At 38.7% G+C, this 18,222-nt stretch overlaps 2 protein-coding genes across 2 annotated transcripts in view; one reads left to right on the top strand and one right to left on the bottom strand.

Moving 5' to 3' along the window:
- Nucleotides 1-10,821, top strand: part of LOC107703235 (mitoguardin-1-like) — a 15,660-nt gene extending 4,839 nt beyond the window's left edge. The window contains exons 5-15 of the mRNA XM_016505782.1: nt 948-1,084; nt 3,312-3,432; nt 4,537-4,628; nt 6,376-6,494; nt 6,875-6,947; nt 8,235-8,321; nt 8,399-8,497; nt 8,607-8,741; nt 8,835-8,888; nt 8,998-9,114; nt 10,413-10,821. Of these exons, the coding sequence (XP_016361268.1) occupies nt 948-1,084; nt 3,312-3,432; nt 4,537-4,628; nt 6,376-6,494; nt 6,875-6,947; nt 8,235-8,321; nt 8,399-8,497; nt 8,607-8,741; nt 8,835-8,888; nt 8,998-9,114; nt 10,413-10,631 (1,253 nt within the window). The 3' untranslated portion in view covers nt 10,632-10,821. The remainder of the gene's footprint in view (nt 1-947; nt 1,085-3,311; nt 3,433-4,536; nt 4,629-6,375; nt 6,495-6,874; nt 6,948-8,234; nt 8,322-8,398; nt 8,498-8,606; nt 8,742-8,834; nt 8,889-8,997; nt 9,115-10,412) is intronic.
- An 849-nt stretch (nt 10,822-11,670) lies between these two features.
- Nucleotides 11,671-18,222, bottom strand: part of LOC107703234 (far upstream element-binding protein 1-like) — a 19,396-nt gene continuing 12,844 nt past the window's right edge. The window contains exons 17-19 of the mRNA XM_016505781.1: nt 17,097-17,156; nt 14,974-15,128; nt 11,671-14,719 (exon numbers count right to left, since the gene is read on the bottom strand). Coding sequence (XP_016361267.1) covers nt 14,711-14,719; nt 14,974-15,128; nt 17,097-17,156 — 224 coding nt within the window. The 3' untranslated portion in view covers nt 11,671-14,710. The remainder of the gene's footprint in view (nt 14,720-14,973; nt 15,129-17,096; nt 17,157-18,222) is intronic.

The raw sequence follows: 18,222 nt of genomic DNA, 5'->3' as shown, positions 1-18,222 counted from the left end.
TTTCTGACAAGATGCGCATTAAATATCGCATGCGATTTATCGTGCAGCCCTATATAGAAGCAGTCAAAACCAACAGAAGAGCAACAATATGTAAGTGCTGTGACAAGTCTCGGTTAGTCTAACGCAGTACACAGGTTTTTTTTTTGTTTGTTTAAATAAATAAAAAGAAAACAAGTAGATATAATATAAAAAGAATAGAGAACGCTAGTGTTAGAGGGTCATTTTTTTAAATAAAAAACAACAACAAGTAGTTAGAATTGAAATTGAATAGAGAGTAGTACAAGTGTTAGAGGGTCAAGGTTTGTTTTAAATAAATAAAAAGAAAGCAAGTAGATAAAATAGAAATAGTATTAGTGCTGTCAAACGATTAATCGCGATTAATCTCATCCAAAGTAAGTTTTCTTTACATAATATATTTCTGTGTACTGTGTATATTAATTATGTATATATAAATACACACACATACAGTATATATTTTGAAAATATTTACATGTATATATTTATATTCATATAATTTATATTATATATAAATATATTGAATATGTAAACATACCATTTTACTTAAATGTATACATGCATGTGTGTGTATTTATATATACATAATAAAAACACACAGTAAGCACACATATATTATGTAAACAAAACCTTTTATTTTGGATGTGATTAATAGCGATTAATCATTTGACAGCACTATAGAGTATCTTATATTATATCTTATATAGAAAATCTTCTGTCTTAAGTCTCATATGACACATGCGAGCCCAGAAGTTGCTTGTTGTCTGGAAAGCATTGTGTTCAATTTTAAGCATCATTTGTGTACAAACATTTGATATTGATCTTGAAAGAGCGGAATCATGTATGTTCACAATCATAAATGTCATTCGAAATCTGATGTGTGCATTCATCTGCAGAAAGTTCCACATGTTGAATTGATGTCTCACCTACAGGAATGGAGTTGTTCGAGGAGGCCCTGCGGCGCTGGGAACAGGCGCTAACGTTCCGCAGCAGGCAAGCGGAAGATGAGGAAAACTGTGCGTCCATCAAGCTGGGAGCTGGAGATGCCATTGCTGAAGAAAGCATGGAGGTATTACTCTCCAACCACTGTAGTCCTCAGTAGGGATGGGTGATATCTACCTCATTTTGTGGACGTGTGGAAGTATGCTATTTTCAGTGAATGTGTGACTTGCAATTCATTAGCTGCTAAATAACTAGAAGAATAACAAAGTGCTGTAAACTGTAAAAACTATTTGCCCTTCAAACCAATGTGTTTATGGTTACGATAATAAATGAGTATAATATGATAACTAGGGCTATCAAGCGATTTAAATGTTTAATCCAATTAATTATATGATGTGCCAATTAATTAAATGAATCGCAAATAAATCACACATAAGGTTTGTCTGAGAAATTGCCCCCCAAAAGATCATTTAAAAAAAAATTTTTGTGTGTTAGATGAGAAAAGCATTGAATGGACATTACAAAAAGTAGCTTTAGAAAGAAATATGTTAATTCAACATTGCATAAATAATAGGGCTGGGTTTTGACACAAATTTCACGATTCGATTCTCATTCACAAGCTTTCGATTCGATTACCGATTCGATTCTATATCGATTATTTTGGATATATATCAGGTACAGTAACGTACATGCCAAATTTTCTCAAGAAAAAAAAAATCTCAACTAGTGCTGTAAAATATACATGAGAGTCAGTTGGTACAACATTACTATAATATTGAAGGCTAAAATTAATTAATTAAGTTTTTACAATAATAAAGTTACTGTTACATATTTATATTTCTACTTCAGTTCGTTTTTTTTTTAAATATAAACATTTAAATGGTGGCTGTCATAAAAACTTTGATTTATTCAAACATAAATTAAACAAGGAAGAACAGTAAAAATTATAATGAATATGTTATATGGTGCATATATGCCCCTCTATACAGTTTATTTTTTTATCTGACTAATGAGTTTATGGTCACCGAATAGGTTTCAGCTGAGGTAAATGTGACGTTACGTGACATATTGTTTACAAGCTGTTATATTGGCGTCTTTGCGCGGCTGAAACACAGATTGAACGATTACATGAGCCAGGATACGAATTGTAAAGTTGTCTTTTTTTTTTACTTCGGATATTTAGTCATGTTAATTTTGTGCTGAATCTGGTGTTAATGTGGAGGAGATGATTAGTTCACGTGCGCCTCGCGCTGCCGCGTCTGTTGAACTGAGGCGCTACAGCGATCTGTCACTCCACATTAAATAGCGCCAAAACGGCATTTATTGTTTAAATACTTCAATACAATGGACAGAATTTGAAATCTGAGACTTTGTTTCATATGAAAAGTACCAAAGCACAATGCTTATTGCGATTTATTGGATGGGAAGTACCCTTCAATGTTCCTTCCATCCATTAACTGAAAACAGGCTACACTAATCGATTCTTGGGATTTAGGAATCGATATCGTTCCGTAAAAATGAGAATCGATTAATATCGAGATATCAATATTTTTTTACCCAGCCCTAATAAATAATATTAATGTTTTAAAATGATGTTTAAATTTAAATAATGGGTATTAATGTTTTTTTTAATTAATATTGAAATATGAAAAAAAAAAAATCTAAATATGAAACTAAAACCGCCAGTAGGTGGCAGCAAGTCACTGTCTTAATGATTGAGTCATTCACTCAACCGATTCCAGGTGATTCATTCAGAAACGAAGCTAGTGTCTGTCTTTACATTGGGTCTCTGAATCATTGGCTCTCTTGACCTTATATTCATTTAGTAACAAACCGCTGCTGTGTGTTGCTTGGAAAGGCACAACCGCTCTGCTGTGGCTTTGTTTGGAGCTATTTTTGTTGGAGAACATGAGCAAAACAGAATACTGTGTCTAAAATTTAATACAAGTTAACTTGTTATTGTTATTGAACTGTTGTAAAAAATCTATATCACATTTGCAATCATGCAGATATTTGGGGAAAAAATATCTCTCTTGCTCGTGTGATATTGATAAGCCATATCATATGATATAAATAGATGCCCTCATACCTCATATTTTTAATTTATTGGTATTGGTCGATATTGGATATTTAATTGTTCATGCTAATTTTCCTTAGTTTTACATTTAGGGTGCATTTGCCACTAATGCTCACCTATATTTTTATATCTTTAAAAACACTAATATTTTAATAATACCGTTAAATGTAAACAGAATGTTAATGTGTGGGCCCACTTTACTTAGCCATGTTTTCTAAGATGAGTCTCCACGCTCTTAAAATAAAGAGTTCTAATGATACATTTTATTCTTTATTAGGACATCATCAGTGTAGATTTCGTTCGAAAGCTGGAGTCCCTGCTACAGAGAGCCTATCGGCTTCAGGAGGAGTTTGAGGGAGCGCTGGGAATGACAGACCCTTCAACACATCCTACTAGCGGTGAGCGTTAAACTAAAGACAATTGTGTTACATCAATAGAGTGAGTGGAAGTGATTGAATGGTCTTATGTAATAGTTATCACTGGGCTTGGCTCTGTGAACCGTAACTGTACTCTAAAAATTGACTTACAAAGTACAGGTTGATGCATTGCATAAACGGTGCAACTTTTGTTGTTCAATTGATGTGTATTTTTTATTATTTAAACCATAATTTCTACTGGGTTCATATGTAAAAATAATAATAATAATCTAAAAACTATGTCTGTTTAAAGTTTGTAGGCAGATTTTATACTTGCCAAGAATGAATTATGAATTGCACAGAAAAAAAATAAAATACAGATAAGAGACTGAAGTGTCCCAAAGATTTCTTATAACAAATAGCACATACAACAGCAACTGATTGTGGCACTAAATTAGCCATCTATATCTAGCCATCAGTGTGCATGAAGCAAATTTCATTGTCAGCATACTACGTGCACAGCCAAATTTTTCTAACTGCATTTACTATGTACAATCAGCTCGCACATGCACCTTGAATTTTTGGCAACACTGGCCCGGTCCATTTTTTTCCCAGTCAAAAAATAAACATGAAAATGAACAACAGACCACTGGAGACAGCAAGAACATTAGAAGCCTGCTTGTGTAAGGAAAAAAAAAACTGTAAATGCACTGAATAAAAACATACTGCATTCCCAGTCTTGGTTTGAAACAACGTGAGGGTGAATAAATGATTACAACATTTTTGTTTTTGAGTGAACTATGCCTTTTAAGTTCTAAATCGAACAAAGAACCGGACACACACAGTAGATGTGCAACTTTGCACGGTTGTTTCATGCAGCTGCGCATTACTGAGGCTCGGCTCATTTTCTGTATCTAAATAAAGAAGCTGGTCATGGTCCAACGTTCTTTCCTTACAAATGTTTACGGGTCTATCTCTTACCCACTCCCAAGAGCACGTCACTCGATTCACACCCTTCCACATGCAAACCCCATAAACACATTTGTCCTGAATCGGTTTATGCAGTCTGCTGTTTTGGAATTAGACCAGTTCGCTCACCCATGTGAGATAAGGGCACTTCAGTCTAATCTTCCCTCATTTGTGCAGACAAGCACATGGATCTCTCCGTGTGGGAGGACACCTGTCTGAGAGATTCAATCAGCATCGCCTCAACAGATTCCTTCGTCTCTGCTGCAGAGGTGAGAGGGAAGGCTTTGTGCAACCTGTGTAACATGCTGTACATCAGTCACATCTCACAGACCTTTGTTTGTTACAGGATTCAACGTTGAATATGTTTTATTTTGGGTTATTTGGCACTCACTGTTTTCAGCACAGGCTTCAGATCACATTTGCCTCCCATCATGTGTAGTATACAGTAATAAACATGTATCGTGGTTTTCTTCATGTATCATGCTAAATACAGCTTTCAAGTAATCCTTGATTTTATTTTTATTTTATGTTAACAGAATTTTACCATGGTACTGTGAGAGTACTTTAAGGGTAATAATCCTATGTAATTTAAATCTGTCCCACATTTCATTATTTAATCACTTTGTGAGACACTGTTATCTGTGGACTAGTGATGGGAAGTTCGGATCATTTTACCGACTCGGACCTTTGAGTCTCGTTCAGCAAAATGAACGAATCTTTTTTCGAGTCATTTCGTTCATTTTAGCAAAATATAATTAAAATGTTACGTGTTACTTCCCTAACACGTCTACTACTTACGCAAACGTTGATCACACTACAAACAATACAAAACTATAATGCTATAAGAAACAGAAAAGATTAATTCATTGCTTACCTGGGTTTTCAGTCTATGATTAGCTCACCTCACCTCTTATCTGACAAGTCTTTGGGTTTGAGTCGTTCGTTCATCACGTGACAGCCCCATAAACTTAACCAATGCAGTCTGAGCCGGAAAGAGAATTGATTAGTTCATCTCTCGAGTCTTTCGAATCGTTCGTTTGATCTTTTGTCACGTGACGTGACAGCATTGGATAGAGAAATTAGTTAATTTACAAGCTTCCTTACAAACGGGTGCATAGTTATTATTATTATTATAATTATTATTTACTCTTACAGTTATGTGATGCGTTTCTGGTCTCAAATTGTAGCTTTTTACTTCTTACAGTTTATAAATGTGTGAATTTCTGCCATGATGGTTCTTTTCCATAACACTGAATGTTGTAACAAAAGTAATAAAGAGTTGGTTATTATTATTAAGTCTCTTTCCGGCTCAGACTGCATAGGTTATGCTGCGTTCACGCCATATCGTAATTTTGAGATTACAACATGTGACATTCTACTCTGAGCTGGAATTATGCTTTTCTATGGCAACACTGTCAACGCCTAAACAGAGCCTGCGATGGTCAGGTGGTACAGCGGTCACGTGGTACAAGTCGTAGCTCTCAGAAAACTCCCAGTTCACAAGTTGTAATTACGAGTTCTACGAGGACGTGAATGCTTTTTACAAGTTGGAATCTCATAATTACGGGAATTCCGATATGGCGTGAACGCACCTTTAAGCTTATGGGTCTGTCACGTGATGAACGAACGACTCGAAAAACCCGAAGACTCGAAAGATGAACTAATCAATTCTCTTTCCGGCTCAGACTGCATTGGTTAAACTTATGGGGCTGTCACGTGATGAACGAACGATGAACCCGAAGACTCGAAACAGGTGAACTACTTGACTAATTCCAGTACAGAACCTATAGGATGTTGCGCATGCGCGACTGAACGAATCACTTCCCGAGACGACTCGTTCTTCCTGAGTCAATTAAAGATTTGTTCAAATGAATGAATCGTTCAAGAACGACCCATCACTACTGTGGACACAAATAGGCACAAACCTATAAAGAAACAGAATGTATAAGAAATACACAAAATGTAAAAAAAAATTATGGGGAAAAAAAATGTCTTAAATTTCGCAAATTGTTTCAGTTATCCGAGCACAGAGAGATGAGGAGTGCCCATGCGCTAGAGTCACTGTGTCATCACCCCTTCTATGAGGATGCCCTGCAGATGGCTGAGGAAGGAAAGATCTCCTGCCGAGTGCTAAGGTGAGTCGAGTATGTCAGGTATTGGGGACCACAGAATACCTGATTGGCCAATCAGAATCAAGTGCTCCATATAGTTGTGTAATTAATAATGTATTAATGCAAATCACAGTAGTCAGTTGTTCAATTCATATAGTTCATCAGACTATAATATTGTTGACTAGATGCTTTAACAAAGTTTAATCATGTTCATAGGTATGTGTATATTGGATATTTGAATGTGGCTCATCCAAACTGATTTGAGAGCATGAACAGATCTGTTTTATAGATCTGGGTTTGTTTGCACATATTTCTGAAAATACTGCACAGAGCGGAGTTCTATTTTAAGTTGATATGTTTTATGTAGACTGTGTTGTTCACTGGTCTTTTTTTTTTTTAAACAGAACTGAAATGCTTGAATGTCTTGGAGACACTGACTTCCTGGCAAAGCTGCACTGTATACGGCAGGCGTGTCAGGTAAAGGATTTCTTTCTTATGTCCTGATTGGGGGTTGGCGGTTGGTATTGCATTTGTTTAATTCATCATGTTAAATTGACAGTCTGTGTTAATGGTGTTGCATTGGACAGATTAAGTTGCTGTTGTTAAGTTGTTGTCTGTAGTCCCGTTCCAAATGGCACCATAAGCCCTCACAGTCCTCCTCAGGGTTGCAAGGTCTGCATAACAAAACCAGTCCAATTGGTACTCAAAAACCTACTTCAAGGGGGTTCCACCTCGGTCAAAATCGCATTCCGAGGGGGCGGGGGGGTTTGCTTCAATCCGCAGATTAAAAAAACAACCCGCGGCAACAATATAAAAGTAGCCCAATTCCGCAGGAAAACCGCAGACTTGGTGACACTGGTCTTCCTCCAAGTCCACACTTTTGTGACGTAATGACGCTTTAACTGTCGAGTTGAAGTCTGCTGTGCATTTAAGCATTTAGCAGATGCTTTTATTCAAAGCAACTTACAAATGAGGACAATAGAAGCAATCAAATCAACAAAAGAGCAACATTATGTAAGTGCTAAAAAGTAGTAGACCGAATAGAGAGAGCTGGTATTAGAGGGTCAAGTTATTATTATTTTTTTATAATAAATAAAAAGAAAACAAGTAGAATAGAAAAAGATAGAGAACGGAAGTGTTAGAGGGTCAAGTTTTTTAATAAATAAAAAGAAAACAAGTAGATAAAGAAATATCTTTAGCCATTTCTTGAAGCTCCGATCGAGTTGGGCAGGTCATTCCAACAGCAGGTAACAGTGAATGTAAAAGTCTGTAAAAGTGATTTTGTGCCTCTTTGGGATGGCACTATAATGCACTGTTCACTTGCAGAACGCAAGATTCTGGAGGGCAAGTCAGAAGTAGTGAATTTTGGTAAAGTGGTGCAGAGCCAGTGGTTGTTTTGTAGGCAAATATCAATGCCTTGAATTTTATGCGAGCGGCTGGCTATTGGTATCCAGTGCAAACTGATGAACAGAGGTGCTAAAGACTAATTTTGCAGCCGCGTACTGGATTAGTTGTAGAGGTTTGATAGAACTGACTGGAAGACCTGCCAAGAGAGTGTTGCAATAGTCCAGCCTGGACAGAACGAGAGCTTGAACTAGGAGTTGTGTAGCATGTTCCGAAAGAAAGGGCCTGATCTTATAATGTTGGACATGCGCATGCGGTGTCCGTTGTTAAGTCTGCAAGACCGCAAATGTACATGAAGTGTGTCATTTGGAATGGGGTCTGTTTGGGAAAACCTTTAACTCTACATTGTATTTTATTCAGGTCATCTTATGTGAAAGACCCACTAGAGCATTTCTGGCTGACACAGGAAAGAAGATATTGTCTTCAATTATTGTCAAAGCAAGGAAGGTGAGTGTTCTTTCTTTCCTCCATGTGGTCTCACATAAAGTGTCCCCAACCCAACTGACCTATTGTGTGGTTTTCAGAGCCCAAAGAGATTTGAAGAAGTGTTTGACGAAATGATCTGTTTTCTGGAGCAAACGGACCATTGGGAGAACACTGAAATTGAGCTTTTTGCAAGAGGGGTGAGACATCTCGTTATACAGATACAAGACTTGTCCTGGATATTAAACAGTCTTCAAGTTTTCAACACAGCTAATCTTGTTGTTTAAAGTTTGTGCCTTTTCTCTTCAGGTTAAACATCTGAACTTCTATGACATTGTTCTCGACTTCATCCTTATGGACTCATTTGAGGATCTTGAGAATCCACCTATCTCTATTCAAAATGTGGTCAACAATCGTTGGCTCAACAACTCTTTCAAAGAGACGGTGTGTACAGAATCTAGCATTTGATCTGACCTCAACAAAATTGCATTCCGGTTACACACTGATATTTAATAAAGCTGTATTTTCCCATCATAGGCTGTAGCATCAAGTTGTTGGTCTGTTCTGAAACAGAAGAGGCAACATATGAAGGTATTGTTGGAAATGTAAACGTTGTGATTGTTGTACAGAGTAGAGTAGTTTAATCTCTCCAGACAGCCTTGAAAGATGTATTTTTTGATATTTAATTTTGTGTGTGCAGGTTCAAGATGGCTTCATTGCGCATTTCTATGCAGTGTGTGAACACATAAGTCCTGTCTTGGCCTGGGGGTTTCTAGGCCCTAAAAGTTCCCTGCATGATTTCTGCTGCTTCTTCAAGGTAAGCTGTAATTTGATGATCTCTGTATCTTCATGTCAGCCTCGGATGGCATGCCTACATACACTGACTATCACATGCAAATGTGCTATGACTACTGAAGAGGAAGAGATTTGTTCATGTGTGCCAAAGTGTTGCATGGATTTGCCAAGTGTACTGGCATTAAACTTTTGAACTATCCAAACGTTTGTTGGATGAAAAACATGCAATTATGAAAATTTTGTGAGTTTAATACGGGATAATGGATGATCAGGCAAATAATGGAAAAAGGTCCTCATAGGTTTGATCGAGTGACCTATTGTTGCTCACCAGCCTCATCGTAGTAACATCATTTTCAGATTTAATTGCTCTTAAATGACAAAATTAAATGTGGTTGGTGTTGGGCTAAAGATCCCACAAGGGCTAGTGCTTGTCCATGAACTTTTGTGCAACTGAACAAGACCATGGTTTGTCCAGGGAGTCCAATCCTGATTCTGGATGGCCACTTTCCTGTAGAGTTTCCTCCAAGCCAATCCAGCACACCTGCCAGGAAGTTTCTGGTAATCCTGAAAACCCTGAGTAGCTGCTTCTGTTGTGTCTAATTAGGGTTAAAGCTAAACTCTATAGGATTGGATACCCTTGGTGCAGAGCATGGGTATCCAAACCTGTGGAGTGCCACTGTCCTGCAGAGGTTAGCTCCAACCCTAATTAACCACCCCTGAACCAACAAATCAAGGTCTTCAGACTCAAACACTTCCAGGCAAGTGTGTTGGAGCTGGCTGATGCTAAACTCTGTAGGATGTTAGCCCTCCAGACAAATGTTTGGGCACCCCTGGTCGGGAGGGAGTGTCCTGTGAGTCTCTTTAGATACAAGTAGGGTGTCCGATCTAGGAGGGCCAACTTTCTGCTCCAACCTACCTGACTAGAAGTTGCTAGTAACCCTGAAAAGCTTCATTCTGCTGCTTTCCATTTTGAAGGGCTCGTCCCTATGCCCTATTCCCTTTGAAGGGTTTACCCTGTCTTGCAGAGTATACCCCAAACCCTGATTAAACTTACCTACCTATAATTTTCTAGTAACTCTGAAGACCTTGATTAGCTAGCTCAGGTGTCTGAGTACAGATTAAATTCTGCATGGCCCTCCATGGCTGGATTTGAGGAACCCTGAGTAGGCCAGAATAAGATATGGTGTTCTCCAGACTTAATACTGATGATCAGGGGTCTGTTGGGTATGTTAAGACTCCCAAGGTATAATCTTCACCAAATGCCTTCAATGTTAGATTTGTTGAATGTCATTCAGGAATAAAATTGTCTTTTGTCCACAGGAACAGGTGCTGTTCTTCATGAAGGACATTTTCGATCTGGATAAAATACGTTACTGTACTCTGGACACTCTGGCTGAGGACATCCTGCACTTGCTTCACCGACACTCTGAACTGCTTCTTGCCTATCTGGGCACTGACATGATCCGTCACCTAAACGGCTGCAGTGGCACACCTTTGCACCTGGTACCCAGTGCTTTGCTGGAAGCACAGGTTCAGTGAGCTACATCCGTCTGTCACACCCTCCACATTTTCATGGATGTTACCTACAGCAGCTGAGTCCACTGTGCATCATGACTCTTGTCTTTAAAGTCATTATTAGTGCCATGTCAATGTATTGTAAAGTTTGTCTAGTGTTTAAAATGAAGTGGGTAAGAATGGACAGATGTTTATTTTATATGCCTTCCATGTGGTATTCGGACCAAGGGGAAAAGGTCTGCGCGGGACAGTTTTTTTAGTCCCGCTCCCGCAAGGTTCTATTCCGCACCCGCTATATATTCATTGTTCACCCGCCGTCTACTTAGAATAATTTTCTTCCCGACCGTTCCCGCTAAATTTAGATCTTGTTTCCAGAATCTCACATTTAAATTTCCGCTACTGAAAGAAAGCGAGATAGGCTAACAAAATGTTATTTTATTCGTCTTGTCAAGAGTCTTGAATTTATTGATTTTGACTTGAATTTATATGAATTATCTTAAGACACAAAATTAATTTAATATTTTATGCAACAGTAGGAAAAAAAAGTGTCAGAAAATGTTGTACAAAAATTGTATTTCTTATTTTTATTCGTCTTGTCAGGATACAATTTGTTTAATTAACATTGACAACACAATAGGGAAAAAGTCTCGCAGAGAGAAAAAAAAAATACAAATGTAGGGTGTACTAAAATAGCCTATTAGCTATTTTTATTTGTCTTGTCAAAATAAATTCGTTTGACATTTTTGTTAACAGTAGGAAAAGTGTAACAGAGAAAAATAAATACATCTTTCATTTAAAATTATAGGCCAAGCAAAATATAAACAAAACCGAGTTGAACGTCCTTCAAGGACAGCGCATCCACACGCAAGCTGTACCGGTGGTCAATAAGAATAAAGCGCAGATATGCTGTTCTAAATGGACGTCGGGAACGGGATATTGTTAGACCGCCCGCTCCCGTTCAAATTACACCAGTTACCAACCGCTACTGCGTTTTTTTTCGGGAATGCAGACCTCTACCGAGGGGGCTAACACTGAAATAACTGAATAAAAACCTCAAAACCAATTTTAATGATTACAATTTTATTGATGATAATGGCAACAATCTTCAACATTTCAGACCAACAATTCTCAGCAAAAATCAAAAGTAAATTCAACAACTTTAACAGTCCATGATAGTTTTACCTCAAAGGCATGCTCCAAATTTCTCAGCTAGCCTCCGTTTTTCTCTTCGTATTTAGACCCCCACGAATTCTGTTGTGAACAATTTGCTCAAAGGGAAACATCTTGCATGCATACAAGAAGATATGCAGCAATGGATAAAGACTAGGTTTAAAGAAACTCTTGTTTAACTGACAAACAAAAACCAGTCTGGCAAATGTATACTAGAAAGAAAAAAAAAAAGTTCCTGGTCATGGTCCACCTGTACAGCACTGATGCACATAAAATCCCTACACTTATCAACAAAAGGCAAAGCATGTACTCAAAAACATTTCATAGAACCATTAGACAACCAATAATACAGAGACATATCAAAACTAACTGGCATCACCCTAAACTAACAGTAACATTGACTTTGCAATGACAGAACTTTGCAATGACAGATTCCTTATGATATTTTTACCTTATAATTGGAGCCCTTGAACAGTCTACGTTCAGTGGAGGGACAGACTCAAAGGATTCCTCCTTACGGACAAACTAGCTCAGGACCTGATTCTACGAACTACGCCTGCAGCATCTTCAACACTGTGAGTGAGAATGAAGGCAGCAATATGGGACAAACATTAGCACTACAGAGGGGCAACAAGAAAGCTTGCAAACCAATGAAACATGAGCATACATACAGTATACATCAGTTATCAGTGAGTGCATTCATAGGGCTAACTGGATCATTTTGCATCTGCATGCATTGTGTAACAGTAGAAGAGGACCACACTTAACAGACTTACCAGGAAGCTAACAAATGAGATCAAAATTACATTGGTTTCAATTAGTAAAATAAAATAAACCGCATAATCCTAGTTAGATGTCAACAGATGAAAAACATTTGTGAACTACAGGTCAATGCCATGCAATTTATATGGACAAAAAAAACCATACTTCCAACATATCTAAATTCTGACATTTGTGGCGTACGTCAGTCTATCTACTACGAGAGACATCCGTCATTAAAACAGCGACACATATTGACCTCTGTTTCAAAGGTGAAAAGCATTACACTAGATCACAGGCTCAGTCGTTTTGATTTCTTAGGATACGCTTACCTGTGTTATTGCTGCAGAACCTAAGGTGCAAAGTCAGGGATGGCACTGCAAGATTAGACAATGCACTGCTCACTAATGAACAGTCAAAAATAACTTGCATGAAATTGACAGCCTCAATGACCTTATATTACAAACAGGTCAGGCACAGATTTAGAAATGGGACATTAAAACTAATTAGCATTTGAAAGAGGCCATTTGCTGATGGTCTTTATGGGCTATGCAGTATAAACTTGGCAAATCACAAAATTGACAATTTACAGGTCTATTTAATGTTAAACCACACATTTGCAGATGGAAAAAGATGTGGGTTCTACAGACGGACTGACTTAAAACAGTGGTACAGTTCACAGTTTCATATTATAAGTCTGAGATACAAGTCCTAAATGACTAAAGCAGTGTCAATATGGCAACGACTCAATTTGTAAATAATCACACAATGCTGTTATAGCAAAAAAAACAATAAAAGTTCATTGTGAAAAAGGGTCAGGTCATTATCTTAAACATGTCAAAACAAAATTACAGCCCTGACATACTTACCCCAAAAAAGGGCAACATTAAGAGATTTAAATGCATTGCGTTTCATTCAGTCAAAGACGATGCATTGACAGCAGAAAAAAAACGAATTGGCCCGCAAAGTCATGTACATTTTGTACTTACAGTGGAGAGCTCATTTCACTGGTGTTGGAGGCCAGAGTCTCCAAACACCTATAGGCCTATATTGGAGGAATGCTAACAGACAATGGGCAGACAAAAAAGTAGTCCATGTTTGCATTCGAGCTTTTTTTAATCGTATCAAAATGTTTTTAAAATGCCAGCAATATTGATATAAATATATACACAATTTATGGATTTTAGACATGTAAAATATAGGATGGGGACAAGTAATTTCGCAAGACATAACTGTTGATCAGAACACTTGACCTGCCCTGTAAAAAAGCAACAAACTTGGAGAACAAACTAAAATACTTGCAACATGATTGCAGTCACAATATAAAAAGGAACAGTTTATGTAAAGACGCATACTTGCTTACCGCCTTCCTAATCTCGCCTGTGAGGGAGGAAATGTCTCTCATTAACAGTGCACACTACCTCAACAAACCAGGAAAAATGCAGTGCAACAATAAGCAACACTACAGCACTGAAGAGTTATTGCATGAGTCACATACCTTGCCAACACCAAGCCACCTTGCCTTAGATAACCTGCCTACACCTACATCCACAGCAATGACCAGTAAAAAGCAGCATAAAAACAGAGCTGTCCATTTGTCAAACAAGCAATGTCAAATGATCAATGATCTCTTACTTGTGACTTTTAAAAAGACCAGGAATCAAATAAAAAATTAAGGGTAATATAGACAGTTGAAAGAAAAAAGTAAAAGAGCAACATTTTTTGTTCTTGTAAATTTGCATACCACTCCCCCCACCCTTTCCCGAAACAGGAAATGAAATTTTCACAAAACATTCTCCACATTTGCACCCCACTTACCAACACAGGAGGTTTCATTGTTTTATTGCAAAACACAACAGGCATATCATTTTAGAACTGAGATGATTTACATGGAAATGACTATCATTTAGTCTCAAAACTACATGAGATACAGGAGATACAGGAGCTGGAATGACCAATATTACCCAACTAAAAACAAAACGTTCATTTACAAGAGTGGCAAAACAAAAAGGAAAAAAAAAAAAATTATATATATTTGACTTTGGAGCTGGTCTGCGATCTAGCTTAAACACTCAAACCAATGAAATTAAGATCTTCATCATGGCGTCTGCATCCAAACATTTAACAAAGGTTTTTTTCTGACAATGTAGCATTTACTTTATGTCCACTTCACATTACTGGCCCTGTGCAGAAGAAATACATAAGAAATACACAACATGTTAAGAGCAGAAACATTTATTCAACACCCTCCCCAAAAAACAAAACAAAAAAAAGATAAAAGCCTGTTTGAGGAGGAAAGAGTTTGGTTATGTGTTGTATCGATGACTCATCTGGAAACCTGCTGAACCTGTGGAAGTAAATGTTAGGGGAAAAAAAAAAGTGGGGGTGGGGGACAAAAACTGTACACATGCACATCTATGTTTTAGCGGGAGTGTACCTGCTGAGCCTGGGGTGCAGCTCCCATTGCCTGAGGGGCGCCTTGACCATAGTATGCTGCCTGTTGGCGGTAGTATTCTGCCCACGCTGCACTGTAATCTGGCTGACCTCCTGGCTGAGACGCCGTTGCTGCAGCCGCCTGAGGCGCAGCTTGACCTGAGATCAAATAAAACCCAAAGCATTACAGATGGAAGGTCAAGCAGAAAAATTATCTGGCAGTGTTGTTAAAGGGGTCATATGATGCAAGTTTTCCTTTCTCTTTGGAGTGTTACAAGCGGTTTGTGCATAGATAAGATCCCTAAAGTTGCAAAGACTAAAGTCTCAAACCCAAAGAGATATTCTTTATAAAACTTATAAGTTATCGTTTTGCCGATATTATCGGCCGATATGAGCCTGTCGCCGATATATCGGTATCGGTGAATATGCCGCCAATATGAATTTTTTTTTTACAGTACATATAACTCAGATAAAATGCTTGAAATGGTGTAGTTACTTAGTTTGTCCAGCAGAGCGCGCTATATTGTTTGCTACTGGCGACCTGGATGAAACGCTTTAAAGCTTAAGTCTATGGAAAACCATTGAAACTTTGAACGGCCATATCGCCGTAATGGCGTTGTGAATCCGCACCAAATTCGGGGGATCCCTTCAGCTCGAGGAACCCTCTCGAACGCGAATAGAGTGTACGTCTAGAGGCCCGCTTTCGAATGAGACCACACCCCGTGTCGATAGCCCCCGGGGTTCGGGAGTTACGGGTGGTTAAATTCATGGTTCGGTGCCGACCGATCAAGCGATCCCGGGGGGCTACCGACGCACAGAGGGTGGCGTTCGAGAGGGCTCCTCGAGCTGAAGGGATCCCCCGAATTTAGTGGAGATCCGCCGGCGTGTTCGCGAGATAGTGACACCAGTCAACACTTTCACTTCAATAAGGAGGTCTCTTGTTCCTTTTCTTTGTTCTTTTTTTACTCCCTAATATCGGTCCCAAAAAACCCATTTCGGTCGGGCTCTACTCCTAACGCCCAAATGTTCACGCAAAGAAAGGTGGCATAACTTTGATTCTCACTGTAGTATTGTTGCCGCCGCCATGTAGACACTGTGTGTTTCATTGTGAAAGCAAAACTACTTTCTTTGGCCTTCCAAAAGAGGACACAACTAGAAATCAGTGGTTAAGTTGTATTTACAACACTGTTCCAGAACAGTTCAACCCAAATATTCAGATGTGTGCAGCGCATTTTATGAAGGACTGTTTCCTGAACCTGGGAGAGTAGACTACAATGCCGTCTGTGCACAAAGGCTGTTTCTATAAAGTGGAGCAATTCCAACTTTGCAAGGACAGTCTGGCGCTTCTGACTCACAGCCTGTAAGTACGTTTTCATATTTAAAGAATTTGCCACTGATGATTCAAACGCGAGTTTTGTGCAGTGTAGAGTAGCGCTTGTTGTGTCATTTCTCCGATCACAAATGCAGACATGGTTTTGTGTTTACACGGTGTGATATGCAACGCGTAAAAAGACAGTACAAGTCATTATAATCAGTAATCATGTCCCCACTGGATGCAACAAATGCCTCGTTTGTAATGGGTTTTATTGGTTTGGTCTCATCGCTCCGGGACACGGCATCACAGTATGGTAAGGGGCGTAACATTTCCGTCACACGCTTGAGGTATTCAGCCAATCACAACGCACTGGATAGCTGGCCAATCAGAGCACACCTCGCTTCTCAGAACGATGAGCTTTGTAAAAATTGACATGTTTCAGAAAGGCGGGGCATAGAGGAGCAACAATAATGTACAGTATGTGGAAAATTATGTGTTTTTTGAACCTTAAACTGCATAAACACATTGCATTACACCAAATACACCAAATAATGTTCTTTTTAGCAACGTCATATGACCCCTTTAAATCACTGCTTAGTACAAGATTGATTTAAGGATAAATAACTCCATGACAATGTTTGTAAGAGGGGGAACGACCCCGGCCACACTACCTCCGAGTGGCGGGACAGAAACCCGCTACTTTACTCTAGGGCAGCCCGAGACCACAGCAGCTCTACTGCAGAGGACTGTGAAAGAGCTGCAGCTGCCCAAAACTATTAGAAATCAAAGCATCTACATCTACCATATCTTACCTTGTTTCTTATAGTATTCTTCCCACGCCTTTGTGTAATCCTGCTGAGGCTGTCCTTGACCTGAGAGACAAGATTAAACAGACATTAATCAAGAGATTAAACATTATATCAATTACATTGAAAATAACATGACTGAATTACTTATTGACAATTCTGGTAAAAACATGCAAATATACTAAAAGTCTACCACCAAATTTATTTAAAAAAAAAAATTAACATTACAGTAAGGATTCAATTAAAACATTTACTGAAGATTTAGTTAGCATTAAAATGTTCAAGTTTCAGTAATCTTAAACTTCATATTTACAAGTACAACTGGCACTGAAACAGTAATATCAGGCACAAATTTGAAAAGGTGTACATATTTATCCATTACATACAGGGTTTGAAATTAACACCCGCCAAATGCGGGTAAAAATCAGCTGTGGCGGGTTATGCTGTCAAATCACTAGCCAATTTGGCGGGTTACTTTTTGTAAAATATGTTCACCAATTAATTTCTTGGGGAAGTTCATGTAAGCCAAATCTGCGCAGATTTAGTGAGTGTGAGTGAGTGAGTGATGTGACATGTGGCCAAGTATGGTGACCCATACTCTGAATTAGTACTCTGCATTTAACCCATCCAAAGTGCACACACACAGCAGTGAACACACGCCTTGCTCAAGGGCACCTCAGTCGTGGTATTGAAGGTGGAAGAGAGCGCTGTACATTCCCTCCCCCCACCTACAATCCCTGCCGGTACGAGACTCGAACCCGCAACCTTTGGGTACGAGTCCAACTCTCTAACCATTAGGTCACGACTTCCCCCTTTTTTTTTTTTGTGTAAATACTGAACTCGAGACTCATCATGATATATTAAATAAGCTTAATTCCGCAGCCTCTGGGCATATCTAGCTTACTTGAACATACCCAGCGATGTAGCTACTGGCCATCGGGAGCACCGGGACATTCCCGGTGGGCCGATCACCGAAGCAAGGGAGACCTCACATTAGGCGCTGTTTTTAAATTACAGCCCACGCGAAACTGCAAAAAGCAAGTACTCCAAAAGTGTGAAGCGGTGCTACCCGGTGCATCCGCCAGCCGCGCGTTAAAGCAGAGCGGAATCAGTCTCCCGCACAGAGCTGCGT

This window comes from Sinocyclocheilus anshuiensis, unplaced genomic scaffold (assembly GCF_001515605.1).
Source record: "Sinocyclocheilus anshuiensis isolate Anshui unplaced genomic scaffold, SAMN03320099.WGS_v1.1 scaffold542, whole genome shotgun sequence".
Classification (NCBI taxonomy): domain Eukaryota; kingdom Metazoa; phylum Chordata; class Actinopteri; order Cypriniformes; family Cyprinidae; genus Sinocyclocheilus; species Sinocyclocheilus anshuiensis.
Note: the sequence above shows the minus strand (reverse complement) of the source record. Positions and strands in the feature narration are given on the sequence as shown.